This window comes from Chiloscyllium plagiosum, chromosome 12 (assembly GCF_004010195.1).
Source record: "Chiloscyllium plagiosum isolate BGI_BamShark_2017 chromosome 12, ASM401019v2, whole genome shotgun sequence".
NCBI lineage: Eukaryota > Metazoa > Chordata > Chondrichthyes > Orectolobiformes > Hemiscylliidae > Chiloscyllium > Chiloscyllium plagiosum.
Genome location: NC_057721.1, coordinates 77124925 through 77151405, shown reverse-complemented (window position 1 = coordinate 77151405; position 26481 = coordinate 77124925). Strand labels below are relative to the sequence as shown.

The window sequence follows — 26481 nt, the reverse complement described above, 5'->3', positions numbered from 1 at the left end:
AGCACAGATTTAATCAGCATTGTTTTCAGCAAAAATTCTGATCTGAGAGTAAGCAAGACAAATTGTTTTGCACTTTCTGCATTTCACAAAAAAAATGTGGAATATTCGATGTTTAAACCGAGGGACGTATCATTCACAGTATACGGAGTGGAATCTCTCTGGAAAGAAATGTTTTGACGGGGGACGGTCCAAGCCAGAGGGTGAAACATGAAATGAGACAGATCACTTTCTTGGGAGTTTATTCATAAAATGCAGTAATTTGATTATCCTGACTGAAAATACAAAAATGCTAGAAATCACAGTGGGTCAGGCAGCATCCATGGAGAGAGAGAGCAAGCTAATGTTTCAGGCTCTTCATCAGAGCCGTGATAAAATAATCCAGACTCAGAATCTTAGCTTGTGCTCTCTTTCCATGGATGCTGCCTGACCTGCTGTGGTTTCCAGCTTTTTGTTTTTAGTAAAGATTTCAGCATCTGCAGTAATTTGCTCCTAATTTCATTGTCTTGCTTCCTATCTACCAGTGTTGTGTTCCAAAAGTCTGTCTCCTGCTCTCTCTCTCTCTCAAATATATCACCTTGATACCATAAAAGCCCTGTCCAAACTAAGCCAAATTAGATACGAAAGCCCCATAAGTGGCAGTGTCCCAAAAGTCAGATCACAAACTAGAATATCACTTCCGTGATGATGCAAAGCCCTACATTACCCATTGATCAAAGACCTGAAGACACCGTCTCCTCCATCTTCCAGGACACCCAGTCCCATTTTTCAGATATTTTTCATTCAGCCTGTTTGGAGACACTGTTACACACCACTGGATCCGGTGGGACTTAAACATGGGCCTCCTGGCTCAGCAATCAGGTCACACTTTTGCCCAAGTTGCTCATCCACCTGAGTATCTCTCTATGTGGTCCCCTGTCCTACTGAGTCTAAGTCATCCATGATGTGCTTTGGGACTATTTAATGTGCCAAAGGCACAGTATCAGTACAAGTTGTTATTGCCTGCTCCAAACTGGAAGATTGAGTGAACTGGAACACTCCTCAGACAATGGAAGCCCGAGAGTGTGAAATCTGCAGATCAGTAAGACTCCTCAATACAATCTAGCTGCACAAAGAGTAGGGGGATACCCAATTCTCCCAGAAAGACTGATGGGTTTAATGCTGGATGACACTGGCTGAAGTGCTCCTTATAAAACTACAAAGATCATAACCCCTCTACTGTGAGCATTTAGGCTCATAACAGCAGTGTGCGGAGCCATCACAAAATATCGGCATTGGAGCATTGGGCAAGATAGGAAGTCATTCCACGTTGCTGTCCAATCAAACCCTGCTAGGGCTGCCCATGACTGGGTGGTGCAAAATGGCCGACAGCTGACATGACTACAGCAGTTAGAGCATGTGGGAAAATACTTGCTTAATACAGTCTCCATAAGTAGAACAATAGCGGGTCTGTCTTAGATTGGATAGAATGTGGGGCTGACAAATATTATCCATTATGAAAAGTTTCCAGGAGAAAGGTAGGAATGTTTGAAAACATCATGACCAGGGCTGGACCACCAGCCCGTCCATCTTTTTGAGATGCTGTACCAGAGAGCCAATCACAGAGGGATGTGCGGGTGTTGCTGACCAATAGATTAGATTAGATTACTTAGTGTGGAAACAGGCCCTTCGGCCCAACAAGTCCACACCAGCCCTCCGAAGAGCAACCCACCCAGACCCATTCCCCTACATTTACCCCCTCACCTAACACTGCGGGGAATTTAGCATGGCCAATTCGCCTAACCTGCACATTTTTGGACTGTGGGAGGAAACCGGAGCACACGGAGGAAACCCACGCAGACACAGGGAGAATGTGCAAACTCCACACAGACAGTAGCCTGAGGCTGGAATTGAACCCGGGTCTCTAGCGCTGTGAGGCAGCAGTGCTAACCACTGTGCCACCGTGCTGCCCAAAAGGGGGTGGAGCATATATATGCTCTAAGTTTTAACTGTATACAATCAGAAGTTTGTGTGTGGCTTACTGTGAAGCAAATCTGAAGCTGTAATGACATGGTAGGAAAATAAAGTTATACCTGGATCTACCACCGGACTTGGACTCAGTGGGAAATATGAGATCAAACAGTCCCCAATTCTGTAATATCATGACATTGTAAGGCAAAGGAGCAAAATTAGGCCATTCAGCCCATTGAGTCTTCTTTACCATTCGATCATATGTTTCCCAACCCCATTCTCCTGTCTTGTCTCTGTAACCCTTGACCCCCTTACTGATTAAAAACCTATATCTGTCTTGAATATACTCAATGACTTGGCCTCACAGCCTTCTGTACCAATGAGCTCCACGGATTAATCACCCTGTGGTTGAAGAAATTCCTTCTCCTCTCAGTTCATAAAAACTGAGAAAGTTAGTGCAGGAGTAGGGCATTCAGCCCTTCGAGCCTGCACCACCATTCAATACGAGCATGGCTGATCATGCAATCTTAGTATCCCATTCCCACTTTCTCCCTATACCTCTTGATCCTCTTAGATGCAAGTGCCATGTCCAGCTCCTTCTTGAATATATCTAATGAACTGACCCCAGCAGCTTCCTGTGGAAGAGAATTCCACTGGTTCACAACACAGTGAAAAGAAATTTCCATATCTCAGTTCTGAATAGCTTACCCCTTATTCTTAGACTGTCACCGCTAGTTCTGGACCTTGGGAACATTCTATAGGGTCGTCCCTTCACTTTGAAAGTGTGCCTTCGCTCTTAGTCCCTCCTACTAGTGGTAACAACATCTCCATGTCCACTCTATCCACGCCTCTGTATCCTACAAGTTTCAAGCAAATCCCCCTCTATCTTTCTAAACAACTAGATTACGACTTGTCTTTACCACAAACTCCCTTTAGCTACCTTTAATTCGCATGTGTTGATATCTCTTACCTATAAAAACCTATCAAATCAGTCTCAAAATCTTGAATTGTCCTTCCAGCTTTTGTGGGAAGAGCACTCCAGATTTCCACTACCCTTTGTGTAATAATTTGTGTCATGATTCAGGATTAGTGTCCCCTTGTCCACGAGGCCCAAGTTTGTCCCAGACCAGTAATATTGCAGCTGCTTCATTCCGATGTCTTGCTTGTGACCAGTGATTGGGAACTGAAGATTACTGTAAAAAACGAATGAGTCACAGCTTCCTCAGATGCAATAGTGGGAACTTACTGCTGGTAAGAGTAATGTTAAACACGGTGAACGTTGCATTGAAACCAAAGCCAGAAGACGGGAATTCATCAGCCCAGAATTCAGCTGTGGCCTCGTTTGAAAAAATCCTTACAGATCCAGGATTGAAACCTGTAAGTGAAGCTAAGTGAAACAAAGCAAGGTTAGTATTTGGTGTCTTCACATGGAGTGTCACTCATTAAAATAAATACTAGAATCCTTTCTTCCTTTGAAGATTTTTCTTCATAGACTTCAGTGTTAATATAGCAAGATATTAAAGTTATGGGGAATAAAGATGGTGGCTGTGAATTGATGCCTGGACATATAAACAGAGAACAAAGGAGGCTTTTGGTCCAGTGTTGATGTCTGTATCTCTGGGCTGAGGGACCCAGATTGATGTCTCACCTGCTTTGGATTTGTGACAAAATACGTCTGACCAGGTTTTAAAAAGAAAAAAAATTATCAAAGGGTTCAGAGGATCTTGCAGTGAAGGTGAGTGTGTTTGCCACTGGGTGAGAAGATTTAGGTTCAAGCCCACTTTGAGATGCAATGACCACAGGTGTTTTCATAACACAAGCAAAAAGTTTGATTCAAAATGTAAAGGAGTGAATGAAATGGCTTTAACTAGAAGACACAGCTGTTGTACTGGTATCAGTGGTAAACACCCTGCATTAAGAAAGCTTGTGGGCTGAATCTTATCAGAAATCGGTTAAGTGTCATTTGTGGAATGTTTCTTTCCAAAGTTCTACTGTGTTTCCATATGCTATCTACCTTCCCAATCTCACTTCCTCAAGGCAGCCTGCCTGACATCATCAGATCACTTCTGGGACTGATTCCTGGCACTGGTGCCAACTTTAAAGATCAGCCATGCTCCCAGTTATGTGCTGGCACTCCACAGCTGCCCTGCACGTTTAGTTCTATTTGCTCCAGACATTTTAGAAATAAAAGAATTGGCACCCTGCTATGGCACAGGGATCTGGAGGTGCTGCTGGATAGGGGATGAACTGCCCATGGACCTGTCTGGAAGAACAGGTGAAATTACTAAGTCTTTCACGTTGAGAATTGTCGCCACCTACTCTCTATCTGATTGACAGGAGAACAGAAAACTGCATATTAGTGAGGTAAAGTTACATAAAAATGAAATATTAATGCATACAAATAGATCTCTCCCAATGCACTAGCAAGGATCACCATCTAAATCTGGAAAATGGGAATTTTTGCTCTTGACATTGAGAAGTTCCTCATTAGACATCTCACATGAACAAAGCCCACCCTGTTCTGTATTTGAGAAGACTCTGTCCAAAATCTTTAGGTTTTGTTTTGTGAGAATCTGTTAACATTTGCATCCAGGTGCACTCTCTATGGGACATGCCTTTCACTTCCATACCTTGTCAAGTATTGATCTTCAGGAAACCAAGCAAGTGGTCACTCAACCATTTCTGAAGCAAAAACTGGCAGCGATTGTGAGGAGAAGACTTAATCAGCATTAGTTTGGTGAGCTGAGAGCTGCCCAATGGGTGGATAGTGCGGGGACGTATATGGTATTTTGAAATTGGGAAGGGTCACTAGAGTTTACTCAGATTGCTTCTGTTGATGTTGAGATACATTATTTGGAAGAATAAAGGGGACTTCGTTCTTAATACATGTTGCTAATATCAAGGGGTCAGGGTGAATGTTGAATTTTGACAAGGAAGAAGCTTCACTTTTGGGACAAACAGCAAGAAACTTTTCTTTACATTAGTTCATGAGATGTGGGTGTTCTTGGCTGGACAACAGTTATGGCTCATTCCTAATTGCCCTATGATAGGTGGTGGTGAATGGCCTTCCTGAGCTGCTGTAGCTGTTATGGTGTGAGTCAACCACAGTGCTGTTCAGGAGGGACTGTCACCCAGCAGCAGTGAAGGAACACTGACATAGCTCCAAACTAGAATGCTGTGTGCCTTGGAAAGGAATTTGCAAATGGTGGTGTTTTCTTTCATCTGATGCCTTTGTCTGACTCCACACTGGGACACAGACAGACCTCACACCTATTGTTAAAAATGCTGAGCTATCTTAAGAATGTAATTTAAAAAGTTCTGTGATTTACATATCAAAGAACAGAAACCAGCATATCCCGTTCTAAAAAATTAGATTCCCTACAGTGTGGAAACAGGCCATTCAAACCAGTCCACACTGACCCTGCAAAGAGGAATCCACCTCCCTCTGACTAATGCACCTAACACTATGGACAATTTACCATGGCCAATTCACCTGATCTACACATCTTTGGACTGTGGGAAGAAACCCACGCAGACACAGGGAGAATGTGTAAACTTGACACAGACAGACAGTCACCCGAGGCTGGAACTGAACCTGGGACCCTGGTGCTGTGAGGCAGCAGTGCTAACCACTGAGCCACCGATGAAAGATTTAATCTAAAATTGCTTAATGTATCACATCTTCATGACACCGGACTCCCTTGGCTATACATTCTGTGATCATGATCTTATTTTCCACAACCACCTGATGAAGGAGCAGCGCTCCAAAAGCTAGTGCTTCCAAATAAACGTGTTGACTATAATCTGGTGTTATGCGATTTCTAACTTTTTCCACTTCAGTCCAACCCCAGCACCTCTAAGTCATTTGTCCAGCTAGCTTGTAAATGTCCTAGGTTTGGAAGGTGCTGTCAAAGCTGCCTTCGTGTGTTTCTGCATAGCCTGTTATAGGTGGTACTGTTGGCGATTGGTGATGGTGGGAATGAATGTTGACACTGTTAGATTGGCATTGATCAAAGTAGGTAGAAGGACGCAGCTTGCCTGCTTTGTGAAAACTATCAGCTTAGTGCCATCTTTCTGACCCCAAGATATAGCAAGGAAAGGGGAAGTTAGAATGTGAGAGTGTGAGTGTGAGAGAGAGTGAGAGAGAGAGAGTGTGAGTGAGAGAGTGAAGTATTGGATGCAGCTAGAATGGGGGCAAATAGCACTGGTCCAATTATTCTCAAATTGCTTGAGAGAGAGTCCTCTTTCACCCAGTTCAGTAAACTGTTGAACTGTCAGTTTAGATTTTTTTTTAAGATTCTCTACAGTGTGAAAACAGGCCCTTCAGCCCAATAAGTCCACACCGACCCTCCAAAGAGTAACCCACCCAGACCTATTTTCCCTCTGACTAATGCACCTAACACTATGGGCAATTTAGCATGGCCAATACACCTAACCTGCACATCTTTGGACTGTGAGAGGAAAACGGAGCACCCGGAGGAAACCCACACAGACACGGGGAGAATCTACAAACTCCACACAGTCATCTGAGGCTGGAATCGAACCTGGGTCCCTGGTGCTGTGAGGCAGCAGTGGTAACCACTGATGGTAACCATGTTGGATCTGATTATCTACACTCAGCAAAGGACTAAGTTTTATCCTTTTACATCCACATCTCAAATGAATTTCAGGCATGACACCCCATTTAACACTTCTTCTATCATCTTCACTTCCATGCCCACTTCTTTGATTGTTGTCATCTCTCCACTCCACTGATCCTTTCACCCATCTCCAATACTCATCCTCAAGCTAGAGCCATCCCCCTGACCTCTTATCTGCACTCTGTATATTCATTGAGAACTGTGAATGTGACATTGGCCAACTTCATTTCTCTGCTCTGTTCTGCTCACAATTCTAACCCGTCTCTCTCTGAACTTGCTGCACTCAGTTCCCTCATGTCCAATCTTGCTCTTGTTATTGAATCTGCTGATAAGGGGAGTGCTTTTGCCATCTGGTGTGCCAACCTCTACCTCCCAAGGGCTAAGAGACAGCTCACAGACATTTTCTCCTATCTTCCCCACCATTGAACATCAGGCTGTAACTTCCAGGACTGTCACTGACCTCATCTTCTTGTTTATGGGAGATACACCCTACTCAGCTTACCACTCACAGACCCCCAACCCCACACAGGAATGCCCTGGGAGATCATTGTTTGAGCTAGTTCCTGTCCCAGTGAACTTGTTCCTTTCTACCTTGAGTCTATTTTGTCCCCCTGGTTCAATTAAAAATAGGGCCCTGGGTAGTGTTGTAGAACAGAGAGACCCTGAGGTTCAAGTGCATAATTCTTTGAAATTTGTGTGTGTTTAAGAAGGCATTTAGCCCTCTTGCCTTCATTGCTCAGACCTTTGAGTATAGGAGCTGGAACGTCATGTTGAGGTTGTACAGAACGTAGGCTTCTTCTGGAGTACTGTGTGCAGTTCTGGTTGCCCTGCTATAGGAAAGATATTATTAAATGGCGAGGGTTCAAAAAAGATATACCAGAATATTGCCAGATATGGAGGTATAAAAATAGGCTGGATATTTTGGGACGTTTTTCACTGGTGTGTAGGAGGTTAAGGTGTGGTTTAATTGAGGTTTATAAGGGTATGAAGAGCATCGATAAGGTGAATAGCAAAGGTCTTTTCTCAAAGGTGGGGGAAATTCAAAATGAGGAGGCATATTTTTAAGATAAGAAGAAAAAAGTTTTTAAAAAGTCATGGATCATACATTTTTTTTACACAGAGGTTCATGTGTGGAATGAATAGCCAGCAAAAGCAATGGATGCAGATCCAGTTATAACATTTAAAAGATGTTTGGATAAGCATATGAGTAGAGAGGGTTTTGAGAGATATGGGAGTCTAGATTAGAATGGTGCTGGAAAAGCACAGCAGGTCAGGCAGCATCTGAGGAGCAGGAAAATCGACGTTTCTGGCAAAAGCCCTTCATCTAGACTCTGATCGCCAGCACTTTTGTCTTTTGAGAGATATGGGGCAAGCACAGATAAGTGGGACTAGTTTAGTTTGGGAATATGGTCAGCGTGGACAAGTTGGACCAAATGACTTGTTTCCATGCTGCATAACTCTATGGTAATTTGACTCTTTTTATATTTATGATTCTTCTGACACTTTACAAATCCCACAATTTCCAGTGTCCTTGCCCTAAGCTGCATCCTCTTCACCGTGGATGTGCAATCTCTCTACACTACCATCCAACGCATCAGATTGTTCTGAGGGGTCTTGGCCTCTTTAAATAAAGGCCTGCACTCCTCCATCCACCATCATCCTCCTTCACCTGAATTCATTCTTATTTTGATCAGCCTCTCCTTGAAATCATCTCATTGCTCCATGTCAAAGGTGCCAATATGGGTTCCTGCATGTCTTATGTCCCTCTCTCTGTGGGCTGTGTGGCTCATTGCCTGTCCCAGTCTTACTCTGGCTCCCTGCCCACATGCTTTCTCTGATACATTTGTGACATTGCCAAATCTATTTTCTATTCTCAAATTAATTAATTTTGTTTCCAATTTCCATCCTTCCCTCATTTTTACCTGTCCATCTCTTCCCTTCTTCACCTTCTCTGTTTTCATTCCTGGAGATAGTTGTTGCCATGAACAGTCTCCCTCAGTTACCTTGATTCCTTTATCCCAGTTTCTCTGGCTCCACCCCATCTGTTCCAGTGATGCCACCTACCATTGGGTGCTTCTGACCTGTCCTCCATTTTCTTCAGCCAAGGATTCCCACTTCCACTGTGGTTGACAGAACCAATGGCCATGTCCAACCCGTTACCTGCATTTCTGTCCTCACGCTTTCAGAGAACATCAGTAGGGTTCCCTTTTGTCCTCACTTTATACCTCACCAGCCTCAGCATTCAAAGCATCTCCCCTGCCATTTCTGCCACTTCCAGCAGACTGCGATTGACAAGCAGACTTCTATTCCCATTAGCACTCCCATGACCTTTCGCTCTGGGTACCCTCACCATCTATTCCACTTGTTCACCCTTCCATTTTATCAATAGAAAACTTTTCATTTTCTAGCCACCTTCAGTTCTGCAGAAGTCCTATTGAACTCAAAACATTAAATTTGCTTCACTTTCCACAGGTGCTGCCAAATCTGCGGAGTTTATCTAATACCTTCTGTTTTTATTATAGGATCCCAACTAGCACTGGAGTTCCATGAAGTCTGTTGACTGTGGCATGCAGGAACCTCATCTACCTAAATAAAGGGTCCAGTTCAAATGGCAGTCGGTTGTGGTTGAAGAGGAAATGTCTTTGGCATCACTAATCATTACGGTTTACCTGGCAGTTTGAGACAAACCTCCAGCATTAATGCCCTTATCTTCACCTCAAAGAAGAAGAAGATAAGTTTAACATAAAAATCAGTTGGTTACTTACCGATTAATTCCTTACGGGATCCTATTCCTTGGTACAGGTAGAGATAGTCAGTCCATAAGTTGACTTCGAAGTCAGTGAAACTCACTTGAATGTAAAATCCTGGTTCAACTCTGGTCACAAACGCACATCATGTATTAGAAGTTTCAATACCAACATAACTTATCAGCTCCAACTTCCTTTGGTTAGTGTTCGCTGGTTGAGACTTTTTTGAAAATCTCTAATAAATTAGACACAATTTCCCTTCCATCAAGCTATGCTGACGCTGCTTGATTAGACTATGATTTTCCAAGTGTTCCATCATTACTTCCTTAATGTCACACAATTGCATTAATTGGAATGCATTTAATCGGTTACAGTATTGATGATTTGACACTTTAGAAACTGCTGATGGGCTTCTTTATAAGGAACCTACTTCTTAATCAACTTTCTCCAAAATGTCAGTACATTTTAGGGCCTTCCTGACTCAAAGGTAGAGATACTACCACTGCGTCACAAGAGCCCTTGCTTTATAACTAAAGGACTAGATGAAAATTTCATTCATTTGGATGTGTACTGTGGCAATTAAGTTTTTCATGAGTCAGATGCTCACCTGACAGATCTAACCAAGTGCACTGCATTCTGAAAGATGCAAATCCACAGTTTTGTTTTTACAGGTGAGGTCAGGCTCACATTCTGCTCCTGACTTGTACCTTCCCAACTCTAGTCAGTCATTTCCCAGAGGGTTTAAAACACAAGTCCCTCAGCTCAAAACACCATTTCTCCCTGATATTCAACATGCTTATAACTCAAACTGGAAATCATTTTACTAGAGGGGGAAACAACAGTTAAAAACAGTAATAATTCAAAATAGACACATTGATCATACTAGAGACTAGCCTGAAGTATACAAGACAAGTCAGACCAGTATGCTTCATTTGCAATTTTTACTGATTTTCCTTCTGAGTTTACTTTTCTTTTTGGTTCTTTGGCTCAGAGCAGTGTCCAGAACAGTAATTTTCTTTTATTGTAGGAGTCTAAGGGACAATCCTGTCAGGTTGATAACCTTGCTTGGGAACAAATGATGTGAAATTTCCCTGAAAGGAGCAGTAGGAACTTTTATTACTGATCTGACTTACTGATCGAGGGAAATAAAAGCAACATAGTGCGGATGCTGGAAATCTGAAATAAAAGCAGAACATTCTGAAGAAACTCAGCAGGTCTGACAGCAGCTGAGGTGGGAGAAACAGAGTTGATGTTTCAAGTCTGAAATGACATTTCTTCAGCCGCAATACTTTATGACTTGTGCAAGAGACAAAAAGCAAAAACTTGACACGGAATAATAGATCAATGCTCTTCACCCTGAATGGTTCTAGATCAGCTACCACGAGTGCATAAACAGGAGGAGACGCATCAGTTCATTGACGCTGTTCTGCCATTTAATGACTTTTGCTCTGGACCCATGTCTTTTTTAGATTTTTTTGTCACCTTTCTCACATCAGTTCTAAAAATGAACAACTGAGCTGCCATCTGCAGCTTTCATTGTGAACATACTCCACATTTTATCTACCATTATGAAGCAGAATTTCCTAACTTCTTCCCTAAACTATATGGTTCTGATTTTAAGGTGGTGTACTCCTGTACTAAACTTTTCCACAAATAAAATACTTCTCTTTCAAATCGATCAATTCATTTCAAAGCCCTTAAAGCCTCAATCAAATCACATTTAAACAACATTCAAAATACATGAAGCAAGTGGACAATACACGTGTGCATGCCCAAATCTCCCTGGAAAATCCCCCAGTGGGGGTTAGCAATCAGAGAAACGTCATCCTCACAAACAAAGGACTCCTCAGCTAACTGAAGAATAAAATAACTTTAAATCACTGTGGTGGTGAATTCCTTACAAATGGATATGGAATATCTCCTTTAACGTTGTGTAAACTCAGCTCTTACTATACTTGGATCAAATGGACACTTGGATCTCGCTTTATTGAAAACCATATTAATTGTTACATTCCAATCTGAGACAGAGATATGGTACATATGAAAAGGTCAGTAACTGACTGGTTAATATACTTTGAGGATATGCAATGGAAATGCGTGAGTTGTGATCTCAGCAATGCTACTAGACACTATTTTAAACACTTGGGAGAAATTCACTGCATTCTGTCATTCGTAACTTCAACACAGCACCGCCCTGCCAAAGTGAGCTGCTGTAACCACATCCACAGCTGGTAGCACCGGGAGTGAACCCGACACCCGGTAGCGGGTGGAATCTACATCCACAGCTTTAAACCACTCAGCTACGCTCTGTAATCTCAGCAGCCTGAAGAAGGCGTGTTTCGGGTGATGACCTTTTGTATGTAGAAATGTGTTTGTTATTTTGAAAATAAAACCCACTTATGTTTTCTTCCCCCCTTTATTCATTCACAGGATGAGGGCACCACTGGCTAAGCAGCATTTATTGCCTATCTCTAATTGCCCAGAGGGCAGTTAAGAGTCAACCACATTGCTGTTGGTCTGGAGCTACATGTAGGCCAGACCAGGTAAGGATGGCAGCTTCCTTCCCTGAAGGACATTAGTGATCCAGACAAGTTTTTCCAACAATCGACAATGGATCCATAGTCATCATTAGATTCTTAATTCCACATTTTTATTGAATTCAAAGTCCACTCTGTACCATGGCAGGATTCAAACCCAGGTGCCAGGAACGTTACCTGGGTCTCTGGATTAACAACCACTAGGCCGGCGCCTCCTTTTTTGATTGGTCTATGCCAACCTCAATACTATGATACCTGCATAGTAACCACATTTTGTCTTATTATTCATTCACATGATGAGGGCATCACTGGCTAGACCAACATTTATTGCCTCTTCATTATTGTCCAGAGGGCAGTTAAGAGTCAACCAGATTGCAGTGGGTCTTGAATCACGTAGAAGCCAGACCAGGTATAGGTGGGGGGTCATTTCAGAACAGAAATGCGGAGACATTTCTTCAGCCAGAGAGTGGTGGGCCTGTGGAATTCATTGCCACGGAGTGCAGTGGAAGCCGGGATGCTAAATGTCTTCAAGGCCGAGATTGATAGATTCTTGTTGTCTAGAGGAATTAAGGGCTACGGGGAGAACGCTGGTAAGTGGAGCTGAAATACGCATCAGCCATGATTGAATGGCGGAGTGGACTCGATGGGCCGAATGGCCTTACTTCCACTCCTATGTCTTATGGTCTTATGGTCTGATTTCCTTTCCTAAAAGACATTAGTGAACCAAATGGGCTTTTCCAACAATTGACAATGGTTTCATGGTTATCATTGGACTCTTAATACAGATTTTTATTGAATTCAAATTCCACCATCTGCCCTGGCAGGATTCATACTCAGGTCCCCAGAGCATTACCTCGGTCTCTGGATTGATGGTCCAGCAATAATACCACCCTAGATCATCACTTTCCCATTTAAAAGCAAGGTTCAATGTCACCAAATAGATGGCAATGCCTTAACCATTTGTGTGTTGTAAGGATTCAAGGACCCCTTCCATCCTTATCAAGGGGTGGGACGTGGTAACCTTCTCTCTTTTCATGCACACACAATGCAGTCTCATTAATGCTTGCATGGTGCATCATGGTATAAAGTTTAAAAGACATTGATTACTATTCAGGATAATAAGTAATTCTTCTAGTTCTGTTTCTGTAAGAGGCCACATACCTCTTATGTCAACACAAAAACAGAAAATATTGTTACTATATGACTGCATTAGTTAGTGAGAATGAAAACGTTGCCCTCAAAATCCAAAATGTAGCCCCAAATATCAAAAGGATCACTGAAGACAATATTGAGGGCAGCCTTGAAAAGGTCTCTGTCTCCCAATCTTCTACATTTTTGGGAATGCAAGCCTGGTTCCTGAAGCCACAATTTAATGCTCCCATGCACACTACTATCATGCCACCAATCATTGGCAAAGTTGGACATGTGGCTCTCCATTGAGTTAGAATCATTTAATTCTAAAGTGCAGAAGAGGTTCTTTGGCCCATTGAGTTAGTGGTGACAAAGCAAGATTCAAAATCTACTCTAGTCTTACTTTCCAGCACTTTACTCATGGTGTTGAATGTTATGACATTTCAAGTGCTCATTCAAGTAATTTGTGAGGTTTCCTACCTCAATTACCCTCCCAGGCAGTGCATTTCAGATTCCCACCACCCTCTGTCTTCTACTGCTCAGCCAATCTCTCTACAATAGTTTGTTCAGTATAAGAATTCAAGCAATAAAAACAGGAGGAGGTAATTTGTTTCCTAAAGCCTATCTGCATTCACCGACCCTGCCTCTTCAGAGGGTCGGTATGAATTTCTTAGGCCGCAGGGCCTATTTCCACACTGTAGGGAATCTAATCTAATTTAATCTAATATGATGATGGCTGAGCCGATTGTGGCCTTAATTTCATTTTCCTGTCTGTCTCCAGTAGTCATTAACTCTGTTGTGAACCAAAACAATCCATCTGCTTTTTAGCCTTAAATATTTTCAATGATTTAGTCTCCATTGTTAGAGAATTCCAAATGTTAGTGACCTTCTGAGAGGTGAAATTCATCTTTTTCTCCTTGATTTTCTTGTGTTTTAATTTTAGCTTTTTTTTTATTTGGCACCTTAACAAATGACTTTTGGAAGTTCTAGCAGAATGCATTATTTGACATTCCTTGTCCACAACCTTAGTTTCTTATTCTGTATTTTAATTATGTCTGCTAGACAGGAAACTGTCTAATCAGTTCAAATTGTGTTGTCATTCCGTTTTTAATTATAGATTCCAATACCTTCCCCACAACAGATGTTGGCTTAACAGATTCATAATTTATTAATTAGTTTCTTTCTCTATCTCTCTTACCCATCTTAAACAACAGAGTTATATTTTTTAATTTTCAACAAGGACAGTTCCTGAATCCTTTGAATGGCATTCATCTTTTATTATCCAATATAATTTGAAAATCTGGTGTAAATCTGGACAGAGTTTGTATGTTTCATTTTTTACTCATTTTTACAGTTCTTAATTTGCTATTCTATCTCTCCCTGGATTTTACATGCTCTAACTTTAATTTCAGCTATTGCTCATATCCTTTGTCAAGCATGGTTGCTTTATTTGGCAAGTAGAGCTTTTATCCCTTAGGGCCATCTACTGGTCCGAGAGATATAAATTATTTGACAACACTTTCCAATGTTCAGCTGCTGTTTTACTCAATAACAAATTTCCTGAGTTTACTGTCATCAATCTTTGCCTCATGCTGTTAAAGGTAGCTCGACTAAAAACCTAAAATTTGGCAACTGTTTTTACTCTTTCAGGAGCAGGTGGCAGGTCAACTTCTCCTGATATGGATATAAAACACACACACACCTCTGTGTCTTATTCTGTTTCATCTCATCGAAAGTGACTCGCCCAGCATAAATTGCTGAAGTTACGTAGAATTGGACCACAAATGAAGGCTCTCACAGGAACTACAAATAAACAAAGAACTGTGGATGCTGGAAATCTGAAACAAAAGCAGAAATTGCTGGAGAAACTCAGCAGGTCAGACAGATTCTGCAGAGAGAATGCAGAATTAATGTTTTGAGTTCAGTGACTCTTCACTGGGGTGGCTGGGTAGTTTGCTTGTTCACTTTTCTTGTTTTCATGTGTGGCATATTAATCATATATTCTGCAAATTTCATATTTTACATCATTATACCCATGTGTATTAATTATGATTAATTGTAAAGTGTTCTTAAGCATATCTTTGCATACACGTTCCTTGCTTGGGGGGGGGGAGGCAGAAGAAGGATTTCCCAAACTGATTATCAACAACTGAACTGCATCATGGATGATCCTTTCATGAATAACAAAACTTTAGATGGGACTTGATCTCAGAGCTTCTGCAGCAGAGATAGGAACAATACCCACTGTGCTACAATACCTCTTGCAGTTCATGTAATGACAACACAATAATGGATAAGTATTTTAGGTGCTCCTAATGTACCATCTGTTCTCTTAATAAAGCCAGTAGAAGCGAATTTATTACGTAGGCAGTGAGGGATGGTAAGCAAAGCAATGACTATAATTCCCAGAAGCAGCAGACCCAGAGTCACCTGAATATATATTGGCTTATAAAAAAAATAAGAACAGCAGTCCGAAAAGGTTGACTGAGCAGATATTGGACTATTAGCAGAAGCATGCAGAGATGCAAAATGATTCTTTCCTCTTTGTCTTAATGGATACACTTCTTCAAACAAGCTTAACATTTAAGGTGAACTCTAAATTACAGCCAATCTCCGATGTTCAGGAAGAGCTTATGCTCGAAATGTTGAGTCTCCTGCTCCTCGGATGCTGTCTGATGGGCTGTGCTTTTCCAGCACCACACTCTCGACTCTGATCTCCAGCATCTGCAGTCCTCACCTTCTCCCAGGGGTTTCAAATAGACAACAGTCTCTACTCCCTCTTGGCACTGAGTTTAACATTTCCATGCTACTTCTGAGTATCCAATTGTCTTCAAATGTCCACCCTCTGTGATCTCCAGCTTTTCATAATTTTGCTGTCTTTAGTATAACTTGGAGTAGACAAGCAGGAGGCTGGGAGAACACAGCAAGCCAGCGTTGTGAAGGTGTATCAGGAGAATTAGACTTTTCGGGTGCAACTCTTCTTTGGGACTGCAGTTTCTTTGGTCTCTTTAGTCTAACTCACACCAAGTCCCATTCACCCATCACCTAATTGTGCCTGGTACCTAACTGGGATAAAATTTAAACATTCTCATTCTCAAATACTCCTGAGGCCTCAGCACCCCCCACCTTTCTTCACTCCTAATTTCTTTTACCTCTTTTGGCCTCTATTAGATCCTGAGATATCTGTATTGCTCCACTTCTGCCTTTACCAGTTGTCAGCGTGACTCCATAGTACGTTTTTAAAGTCCTTTCCTAAATATATCTGTCTCTCTGTCTCTAGTCCTACCTTTAAATATTTCTCAAAACTGCCTATTTGGCCAAAGTTTAGGTCATCTGTCAGAATACCTCCTTGTGTTATTTTTCTTCTGGCCATACTCTTGTGAGACAGCTGGGGATATGAAATCACTAATACAGTCCACATTCTAAGTTAGCCAGAACAATCTCTCTTTCAGTGTCATGATCATAACCCTTATAAACATACAACAGGCAGCCATCAGGAATAGCTCCTTTTGTTCCATGCATGATAGCAATAGATGAAATAATCAGGAACTGATTATTGCTTGTGTAGGAATTCCAATATTCCCTGGGTAGATATGCCACCATCCTCCAATCATAGGGATCCTGATTTGGTGCCTGATGTTTAAGTTACTTGGTTCAACATCGTTACTGGCTGCAACACTTCTGACATTACAACAGTGGTGACGGCTTCAGTAAGGACTTGCTTGACTGTGAGGTTGTGAAAGTTGCTGTTTGAATGCAGAGCTTTGGTGGTTAGTGTTAACTATTGGGACACCATCACTGTCCTCAGGGTAAGAGAAGGGGAAAAATGACCAGGCTTTCTGTTCCTAATCTTATCCAATGACACACGCTGGAGACCATCTGTGGTGAATGTTACGTGAAGGATGGTTTGCTTGATGTTTGAAGTTTGAAACACTGGGTAGTTAAGGGCCATGAGGAGACGGCATGAAAGAGGTGTTGAAGCCTAAGTCAGAGAAGCCATGATCCTTTGGAATAACAGACAGGCTTGAGGGGCTGAATGGTCTACTCCTGTCCTATTTCTTACATTCTTCTGTTCTTCCAGTTTCAAAATGGTGGGATTGAATTTGGGAATAGCAAGATCCCACAACTAACACTTTGATAATCTCTGCAAATAGCTGAGTGAAGAGAGAAACAGATGAAGGCTCCGAGCCCAATGGAAGAGGGGTACCACGTAAATGTGCCTCCAACTGTTTTATTCTATATCTGTACTTACTGGGTCCTTTTTAATTGGTGTATGGGGACTAATAGCAACCAATCATCTGTTTATCTGAAGCAATGTAGATTGAAGGACAGACATTGACTAGGGTTTGACTGCCTTATTTTGAATTAGCATCATGAGATCCTTTCTATGTACAGGCAGTTCTCCTATAACATGCATTTTTTCAATGCGATTGAAGAATTTAGGCCAATATTTGTAGAACATGAACTTTCATTACCTGTACTGGCTATAACACGATTCTGGCCCCATTAGTTTAAACAGCATGGCTATTGCACAATTTTCTTATAACTCAAGATAGCACGAGAAGGGAACTATCGTGTTATATCAGGCCAGACTGTACCAGAAAGGTACACGTCATAACTGCAATACAGCACCACCCAACATTGCAGCAGTCCCTCAGCACAGAAGCAGCTGCAACCACTTAGATTGTAATATCCCAGGCTCACCGAGTTGGACTTGAACCCACAACCTTCAAACTCAGAGAGGTAGAGTGTTAGCCGCTGAGCAACAGCTAAATAGGGGCAAGGTGATGGCCCAGTGGTATTATGGTTGGATTATTAATCCAGAGGAGTTAGGTAATGTTCCAGGGACCTGATGGTGGTGGAATATAAATTCAATGAAAATCTGTAATTAAGAATCTCAGGATCACTGCAACACCATTTCCAATTGTCAAGATAACCCAAGGTTCACTAATACTCTTTCGGGAAGGAAACAGTTCTTACTGATTTGGCCTACATGTGACTCCAGGCACATGGCACTGTGTTTGATTCTTAATTGCTCTGATGTTTTTTTCTATTGTGGACATCTCTGGCTAGGTCAGCATTATCGTCCAACGCTAACTATTCAGAAGGAAATCAGGGTTGGACAATAATGGTGGCTGAGCCAGAGATGCCCACAATAGAAAAACAAGTATGAAATTGGACAGTAGACATCTTCCAATTACTTTGAAACTAAACTATAAAGCAAGTCGAGGATTAGACATGAGTCAAGGAACAGGGGCAATAATTAAGTTAATACCTCGGATGAAGAAAAGTTCCAGTCATTTACCTTATAATCCATCGGCAGACAATGTTACGGTTGTACAGATTGGAAAAATTATTTGAATGAAAGGAACCAGTTGTACCAGTCAGCAGAAATTTTCCATCGCAGGGTGTAGCTGTAGAAAATTGAGAGGAACAATCATTAACATCTTCGGCCAACACCGAATATTCACTGCCAGTAAATTTGTTATTGAAACAGAAAATGCTGGAAATCTGTAGCATTAGCTTCTGGAGGCAGAAGGAAGGGATAATGTTTCTGATGAACTGCACATCAAGATGAGAAAACAGCGTATCAATAATGTTACACTTTTGGCCTTTTTAAAAATTTTATGTTACATAATAGCTGGGAATATCCCGGATTTTTTGGCTGAGCAACAGGAAACAGGAAAAAGAGGGAGGGAGATCTTAATGTAGCTACATCTCAGAGAGAGGGGCCAGCATTGAATGGAGATCCAGAAGCTCAGGACACAGCAGCTATTCCCAAAAGGAATGGGGGATAGGCCACAATTCAACTTTCAGTTGTACTCTGGGTAACATGGCAAAGTATGGCACGGAAACAGATCATTCTGCAGAAGGTGCCCCATCTCACTGTTGCATTATTTCACCCTATTGTGCATTATAATTGCTGTTTGTGATCTTTCCTACAAGTAGAAATATATTTTCTATCTCTACCCTATCCAGCCTTAATATCCTCTGGAAAACAACTATTATGTGACCTCTTGGTCTAATCTTTCCCAGAGAAACAAAAGCCCAACCTGTTCAGTCTCCCCTGATAGTTAAAACCTCTCAGGTTTGTTATTATCTTGGTATATCTTTTTTGAATATTTTGCACTTTTGGCCATTTGAAAGCTCATAGCTATACATAATATTTTAGATCATAGTCATACTACACGGAGACAGACTCTGCAGTCCAACTGGTCCCATTTATCTGCATTTGGCCCATAACCCTCTGAACTTTTCCTATTCATATACTTACCCAAATGTCTTTTAAATATTGTAACTGTAGCTGCATCTACCACTTTTGCTTCCAGTTCATTACTCATAAACTCTGTAGGAAAATGTTGCCCTTCAGGTTCCTTTTATATCTTTCTCCTCTCATCTTAAAAATATGCCCCTAATTTTGAACTCTCCCATCCAAGGTAAAAGACCTTGGTTTTTCACCTTATTGATGCCCCTCATGACTTTATAAACCTCGAGAAGGTCACCTCTCAAACTCCTACACACCAGTAAAAAATGTCCCAGCCTACCTGGCCTCTCCTTATAACTCAGACCTTCTAGTCCTGGCAACATCCTGGTAAATCTTCTCTGAACCTTCTCCAGTTTAATAATATCTTTCCTATAACAGGACAACCAGAACTGCACACTTGAAAGGCTTCAGAAAAGATTTACAAGAATGTTGCCAGGGTTGGAGGGTTTGAGCTATAGGGAGATGCTGAATAGTCTGGGGCTGTTTTCCCTGGAGTGTCGGAGGTTGAGGGGTGACCTTATTGAGGTTTATAAAATCATGAGGGGCATGGATAGGATAAATAGACAAGTTTTTGTCTCTGGGGTGGGGGAGTGCAGAACTCAAGAGCATAGGTTTAGGGTGAGGGGGAAATATTTAAAAAGGATCTAGGGGAAATCTTTTTCACACAAAGGGTGATGTATGTATGGAATGAGCTGCCAGAAGAGGTGGTGGAGACTGGTACAATTACAACATTTAAAAGGAACTTGGATGGATATATGAATAGGAAAGGTTTAGAGGGATATGGACCAAATGTTAGCAAATGGGACTAGATTAATTTAGGATAGCTGGTCAGCATAGATGATTTGGACCAAAGGGTCTTTTTCCTTGCTATACATCTCTATAACTTTATGACTTTAAGTGTCCTCACCAATGTCTTGTACAACTTCAACATGACATCCCAACTCCTATAGTCAATAGTTTGATCAATGAAGGCAAGTGTGCTAAAAGCCTGCTTCACCACCCTGTCTATCTGTGACACAACTTTCAAAGAGCTATGTACCTAGACCCATCAGTCTCTCTTTCTCTCTGTTCCACAACACCACCCAGATCCCTACCATTAATAAGTCCATAAGTCCTGACCTTGTTCACTTATCAAAATGCAAAATCTCCCATTTATTCAAATTAAAACTCCTCAGCCCATTGGCCAATTGATCAGGATCCTTTTATAACCTTAGATAACCCTTCTTCACTGTCTACTATACCACCAATTTTAAAGTCTTACTAACCATGTCTCCTAAATTCTCATCCAAATCATTGATAGAAATAACAAATAACAATGGCCCCAGCACTGCTGGTCACAGGCCTTCAGATGGTCTTACCAATAATCTTTATAATTTCCATCTAAGTAATTCTCAATTCCATTTCTAAAGAAGTATTACTGTCATAAATTATTTTCAATGGATAATCCCTGCCAGAGTACCAAAATATTTCACATAAAGCAAACAGATCTTCCAAGGTTTTGGGCACAATGAGAACATAATTGTCCTATGGAGAGATCTTGGGCAAGTTGGGGCCTGGATTCTCTAGAGTTTATAAGAATGAGACATGATCATTAAGTACTCACACAGTACTTAAAGGTATAGACAGGTTCAGATGTTTGGGGAGGGGGGGATTCCATTTACAAATAAGGTGGTTGCTACTTAAGACTGAGATGAGGAAAATCATGTTTTAGTCAGAGGGTTGCAAACCTTGGAAATTGACTCCAACAGAGAGCTGAGGAAGCTCAGTTTTTGAATGATGTTTAAAGTGAATATTGATTGATTTCTGAAGCAGACTTTAGGGAAGAATCATCTGTAGGGGTGAACCTAATCTGGGGTTTGGCTGGGAATTGAAAACTAAATGACACAAAGATTCAAGCTGGGAAGGATGGAAGTTTAAACAAAGAGTACTTGCTGATCACAGGATATGGCTCTGTCAATGCGCACGGGCACCATGTCTGAAGGAGCAAAGGCAATTGATTCACAGAAAGTGCTGAAGAAACTCAGCAGGTTTGTCAGTGTCCGTGAAGAGAGAAACAGATTTAACATTTTGAGTCTGACATGACTTTTCCTTAAAGCTGAAGTTCAGACATAGTTTTGAAGAAGTTTCCCTGTTTGTGCAAAGATGTAGTCAGGAGACATCATTTAGAAAATGCAAAACAACAAGCGACAAGAAATGTTTTGGATAGCTACCACAATGATGTTCATTTTCATCTGAACTGTCTGGGCAATCTGCTTCTCCATTGCAGAACAAGACCTCATCGATACAGGTTATACCATCAGCACATGTCCTATTTCCTGGGAGGCAATGTCCTGACACAGAGAAATAGAGCAACAAATGCGGGTTATTTGTAGTAACCGTACAAAACTTCCAAATCTTTGAATATATTGTGATTAGTTGATAGCCAAGTACTGATCTCTGATGAAGGACTTTTGCCTGAAACATCAATTTTCCTGCTCCTCGGATGTTGCCTGACCTGCTGTACTTTTTCAGCACCACTCTAATCTTGAAAAGAAAACCCACCTATTCTTGCTCTCTTTCTCCTGTCTACTAACTAATTCTAAATCCATGCTAGCGTATTATCATTAACATCATATACTTTGATTTTGCACACTAACCACTTATGTGGGACTTTATCAAAAGCTTTCTAAAACTCCAAGTGTACCACACCCTCTGGTTCTCCTTTATCTAGTCAACTTGTTACATCCTCAGCAAAATCCAGTAGATTTGACAACCACAATTTCCTTTTCATAAATCAATGCTGACTCTGCTTAATACTGTTATTATTTTTGAACCGTTCCGTATTATAGACGCCAGCATTTTCCATACAACTGATGTTAGGCTAACTGGTCTGAAATTCCTGTTTTTTTTTCTTTTTGAACATTAGGGCTATATTTACCATCTGCAATTGCCAGGATGGCTCCAGTAGAATGTTGGAAGGTGACAACCAACACATCCACTATTTCCATAACAACATCCTTTAATAACATGGAATATAAATTATCAGGCTCTTGTCATTTAGCAGATTCAAGTCCTGTTAGTTTTTACAGTATTATGTTTCTGTTAGTTTCTATCAAAACTTCCTTCCTAAAATAAAACCTTTGCTTCCCCAGCATTTCTCAGAAGCATTTTTCTGTCTTTTTCTGTGAAGACAGAAAGAATGTTGTTCGAAGGCATTTAAAGCATTTAACATCTGTTTCAGAGCATTTCCCTCTTGGGCAGTCCTGAAAGTGTCAAGGTTTCCAACTTCAGGAAAATCAAATTGACATATCTGGAATTGCCAATATCCTTCAAATCCCAGAAGCAAGCATGCAATTTCAATTCGTTGTCATTAGAATTAATTCAGGATCAGTACTATTGTCCTTAGCCCTGGGTAGCTACTGTAGCATTAGCTGATTCAGGATGGACTAGGAGTTCAGAATTTTTACACCAACTTTATAAAGGTACGCAGAGTATCATTTGTGTACATGGAAAATAGATTGATTCCAGACCCTTTCATCTCCCAGTTAATTTAGCTGGAAAGCTGATAAAATTGAGCCATACAATAGGCCCCACTTTTGCTAATGAACCCATTAATCTTAGTCTGAATGCTTATGTTATTGTTGTTGGTTTGCTTAATCTCTGTTGTATCGAAGGGTTATGTAGAAATAAACACATTTACACACAAAGTGGTGAAGTTGAGTTCACAACTATACTCTGACCAGATCAACAATTACCTGGCGTTGACATTTGGCTTACTTGCTGGCTGCTTTGCTGTCCATTGTCTTGGGGAAGAGAGAGAAATGAAACAATCATTTGCTATTCCGATTATCTGAACAAAAACAGAGGTAGGTCACTTGATTCTCTGACCCTCCATTCTCATTCAATAAGGTCACGGCTTATTTGACTTTAATCTCAACTCTATGTTCTTGCATATCCCGGTAATCATTAATTCCCAACATTGCAGACTTATAGAATCATAGGATTCAGACAGTGTGGAAACAGGCCATTAGACCCAACAAGTCCACACCGACCCTCTGATGAGTAACCTACCCAGACCCAATCCCCCTACCCTAATACTCTACATTTACCCCTGACTAACGCACCTAACCTACACATCCTTGAATGCTATGGGCAATTTAGCCAATTCACCTAACCTGCACATCTTTGGACTGTGGGAAGAAACCGGCGCACCTGGAGGAAACCCATGCAGAGACGGGAAGAATGTGCAAACTCCACACAGGCAGACAGTTGCCAGAGGCTGGACCCCGGGGTCCCTGGCATTATGATTCCAGCTTGAATCTTGTTGAAAGGAAGGACTTGTTGCCGAAGGCTTTAGCCCTGCACTCATAAGGACAAATATAAGAATTTCAAATGTGATTGTCTGAAATTTGATATTCTTGCATGTGTCCTATTGAGGAGGAGAAAGTGAGGACTGCAGATGCTGGAGATCAGAGCTGAAAAATGTGTTGCTGGAAAAGTGCAGCAGGTCAGGTAGCATCAAAGGAGCAGGAGAATCGACGTTTCGGGCATAAGCCCTTCTTCAGGAATGAGGAGCTGTGTCCTATTCAGGGCAAGATTAAAACCTTCGACAATTGATTCAGCGGTACATCAAACATACGACTACATTCGGTGAAGGCGAGATAATCATAGAATCCCAGATTGCACATGTAAAAGTAGCAAACATCACCAAACAAGCAATTTGAGAATTGTTGGAATAGGCAAGGTGATGACCGAGTGATAGTATTGACAGACAATTAGGCCAGAAACCCAGGCAATGTCCTGGTGATCTGGGTATGAATCTTATAATGTTAGATAGTGGAATTTGACATTAATAAGTATACCTGGAATGAAGCGTCTAATGATGACCATGAAATCACAGTTAGTGGGCGGCACGGTGGCACAGTGGTTAGCACTGCTGCCTCACAGCGCCAGAGACCCGGGTTCAATTCCCGCCTCAGGCGACTAACTGTGTGGAGTTTGCACGTTCTCCACGTGTCTGCGTGGGTTTCCTCCGGGTGCTCCGGTTTCCTCCCACAGTCCAAAGATGTGCAGGTCAGGTGAATTGGCCATGCTAAATTGCCCGTAGTGTTAGGTAAGGGGTAAACGTAGGGGTATGGGTGCGTTGCGCTTCGACGGGGCGGTGTGGACTTGTTGGGTCGAAGGGCCTGTTTCCACACTGTAAGTAATCTAATCTAATCTAATTGTTAAGAAAAAAACATCAGGTTCACTACTATCCTTCAGGGATGGAAATCTGCCACTCTTACCTCGTCCACTTCTCCACCTCCTGATGCTGCCTGGCTTGCAGTGTTCCTCCAGCCTCTTGCCTGCCTACTTTGGATTCCAGCATCTGTAGTTTGTTTTGTCTCATCTTTACCAAGTCTGGTCTACATATGACACCAGACCCACAGCAATGTTGACACTTAACTGTCCTCTGGACTATAACCATTGGCAATAAATGGTGTCCTAGCCAGTGACACCCATGTTTTGTGAATGAATAAAGAAAAACAACAAACAGTTTTACTAAATTGTACTTACTTGTTGGTATTGGCTTGCTTGGTGGTTGTTGAGTTGTCCATTCTCCTGGTGCTGGGAAGTGTACAGAGAAGCTCAGTAAAACATCAAACCCCCGTGGTAAAATAAAGACAACGTGTAATTCTGTTATTGAACCATCACCCTGTTTTGGGCTCAATCCATTTCTCTACCTGTGATCTGAATGCTGTCCGTGTCAACTCGGAAGTTTCCCAGAAATGATCCCTGGTTAGTTTCGATGGCGGTCCGCATTTCAGTCTTCACCTTGATGTTTGACACAGTGGTAGAGAAATAAAGATTGAACAATACAATCACGGTCCCGTTTCTGAAAAATACAAGAAGCACCGACAATGTGCACTTGTTCAGCAGCCTTAACTTAGTAAAATTGTCGAAACATGCTTTGCTGGAGTGATGGTCAAATAATAATCTTGACATTGAACCAATAGATTTTGGTCAAAGACTTGCCTTACATGAACTACACAAAGGGGGAATGAGACAGAGAGAATTCAATGACTGAGGCTAGCGAATCCAAACAGTATGTTCTGACTGAAGGCACTTTTGTCATTTGTTGCCTGTTGGTGTTTCATGGAATCCCTGCAGTGTGGAAAGAAGCCATTCAGCCCATCAAGTCTCCACCACCCCTCTAAAGATTGGCTACTCCGACCCAGCCCCACTCCCACCTCCCCCCCCACCCTATCTCCATAACCCTGCGTTTACCACCTACCTTACACAACGTTGAACTGTAGGAAGAAACCAGACCATCTGGCTGAAACCCACACAGACATGGGGAGAATGTGCAAACTCCAGATCCAGGAGTCACAACAAGCTAGAATTGAACCTGGGTCCTTGCTGCTGTGAGGCAACAGTGCTAACCACAGAGCTACTCTATCCTAAGCTATTTGCTTCACAGTTTTAATTAATAATGATTTGCCATTACTTTCCATTCTCAGAGCATACCCCAAGTGTACAAAGGACTTAGAGTCATAGAGATGTACGGCATGGAAACAGACCCTTCGGTCCAACCTGTCCATGCCGACCAGATATCTCAACCCAATCTAGTTCCACCTGCCAGCACCTGGCCCATATCCCTCCAAACCCTTCCTATTCATATACCCATCCAAATGCCTTTTAAATGTTGCAATTGTACCAGCTTCCACCACTTCCTCTGGCAGTTCATTCCATACACATACCACCCTCTGTGTGAAAAAGCTGTCCCTTATGTCCCTTTTATATCTTTACCTTCTCACCCTAAACCTATGCCCTCTAGTTCTGGACTCTCCCACCCCAGGGAAAAGACTTTGTCTACTTGCATTATCAATGCCCCTCATAATTTTGTAAACCTCTATAAGAACACCCCTCAGCCTCCGACGCACCAGGGAAAACAGCCCCAGCCTGTTCAGCCTCTCCCTATAGCTCAAATCCTCCAACCCTGGCAACATCCTTGTATATCTTTTACGAACCCTTTCACATTTCACAACATCTTTCCGATAGTAAGGAGACCAGAATTGCATGCAATATTCTAACAGTGGCCTAACCAATGTCCTGTACAGCCACAACATGACCTCCCAACTCCTGTACTCAATGCTCTGACCAATAAAGGAAAGCATACCAAACGTCTTCTTCAACATCCTACCTACCTGTGGCTCCACTTTCAAGGAGCTAAAAACCTGCACTCCAAGGTCTCT

General features: G+C 41.8%; 1 protein-coding gene and 1 non-coding gene across 2 annotated transcripts in view; both read right to left on the bottom strand.

The window, feature by feature from the left end:
- Positions 1-26481, bottom strand: part of tmprss15 (transmembrane serine protease 15) — a 98459-nt gene that overhangs the window by 47154 nt on the left and 24824 nt on the right. Inside the window, 8 exon segments of the mRNA XM_043700197.1 lie at positions 3194-3334; positions 9353-9569; positions 12084-12126; positions 18308-18416; positions 21478-21597; positions 23002-23049; positions 24803-24853; positions 24970-25121. Coding sequence (XP_043556132.1) covers positions 3194-3334; positions 9353-9569; positions 12084-12126; positions 18308-18416; positions 21478-21597; positions 23002-23049; positions 24803-24853; positions 24970-25121 — 881 coding nt within the window.
- On the bottom strand, positions 12783-12915 carry LOC122555610. The gene has a single exon (XR_006313328.1). It is a non-coding gene; the product is annotated as a U6atac minor spliceosomal RNA (small nuclear RNA).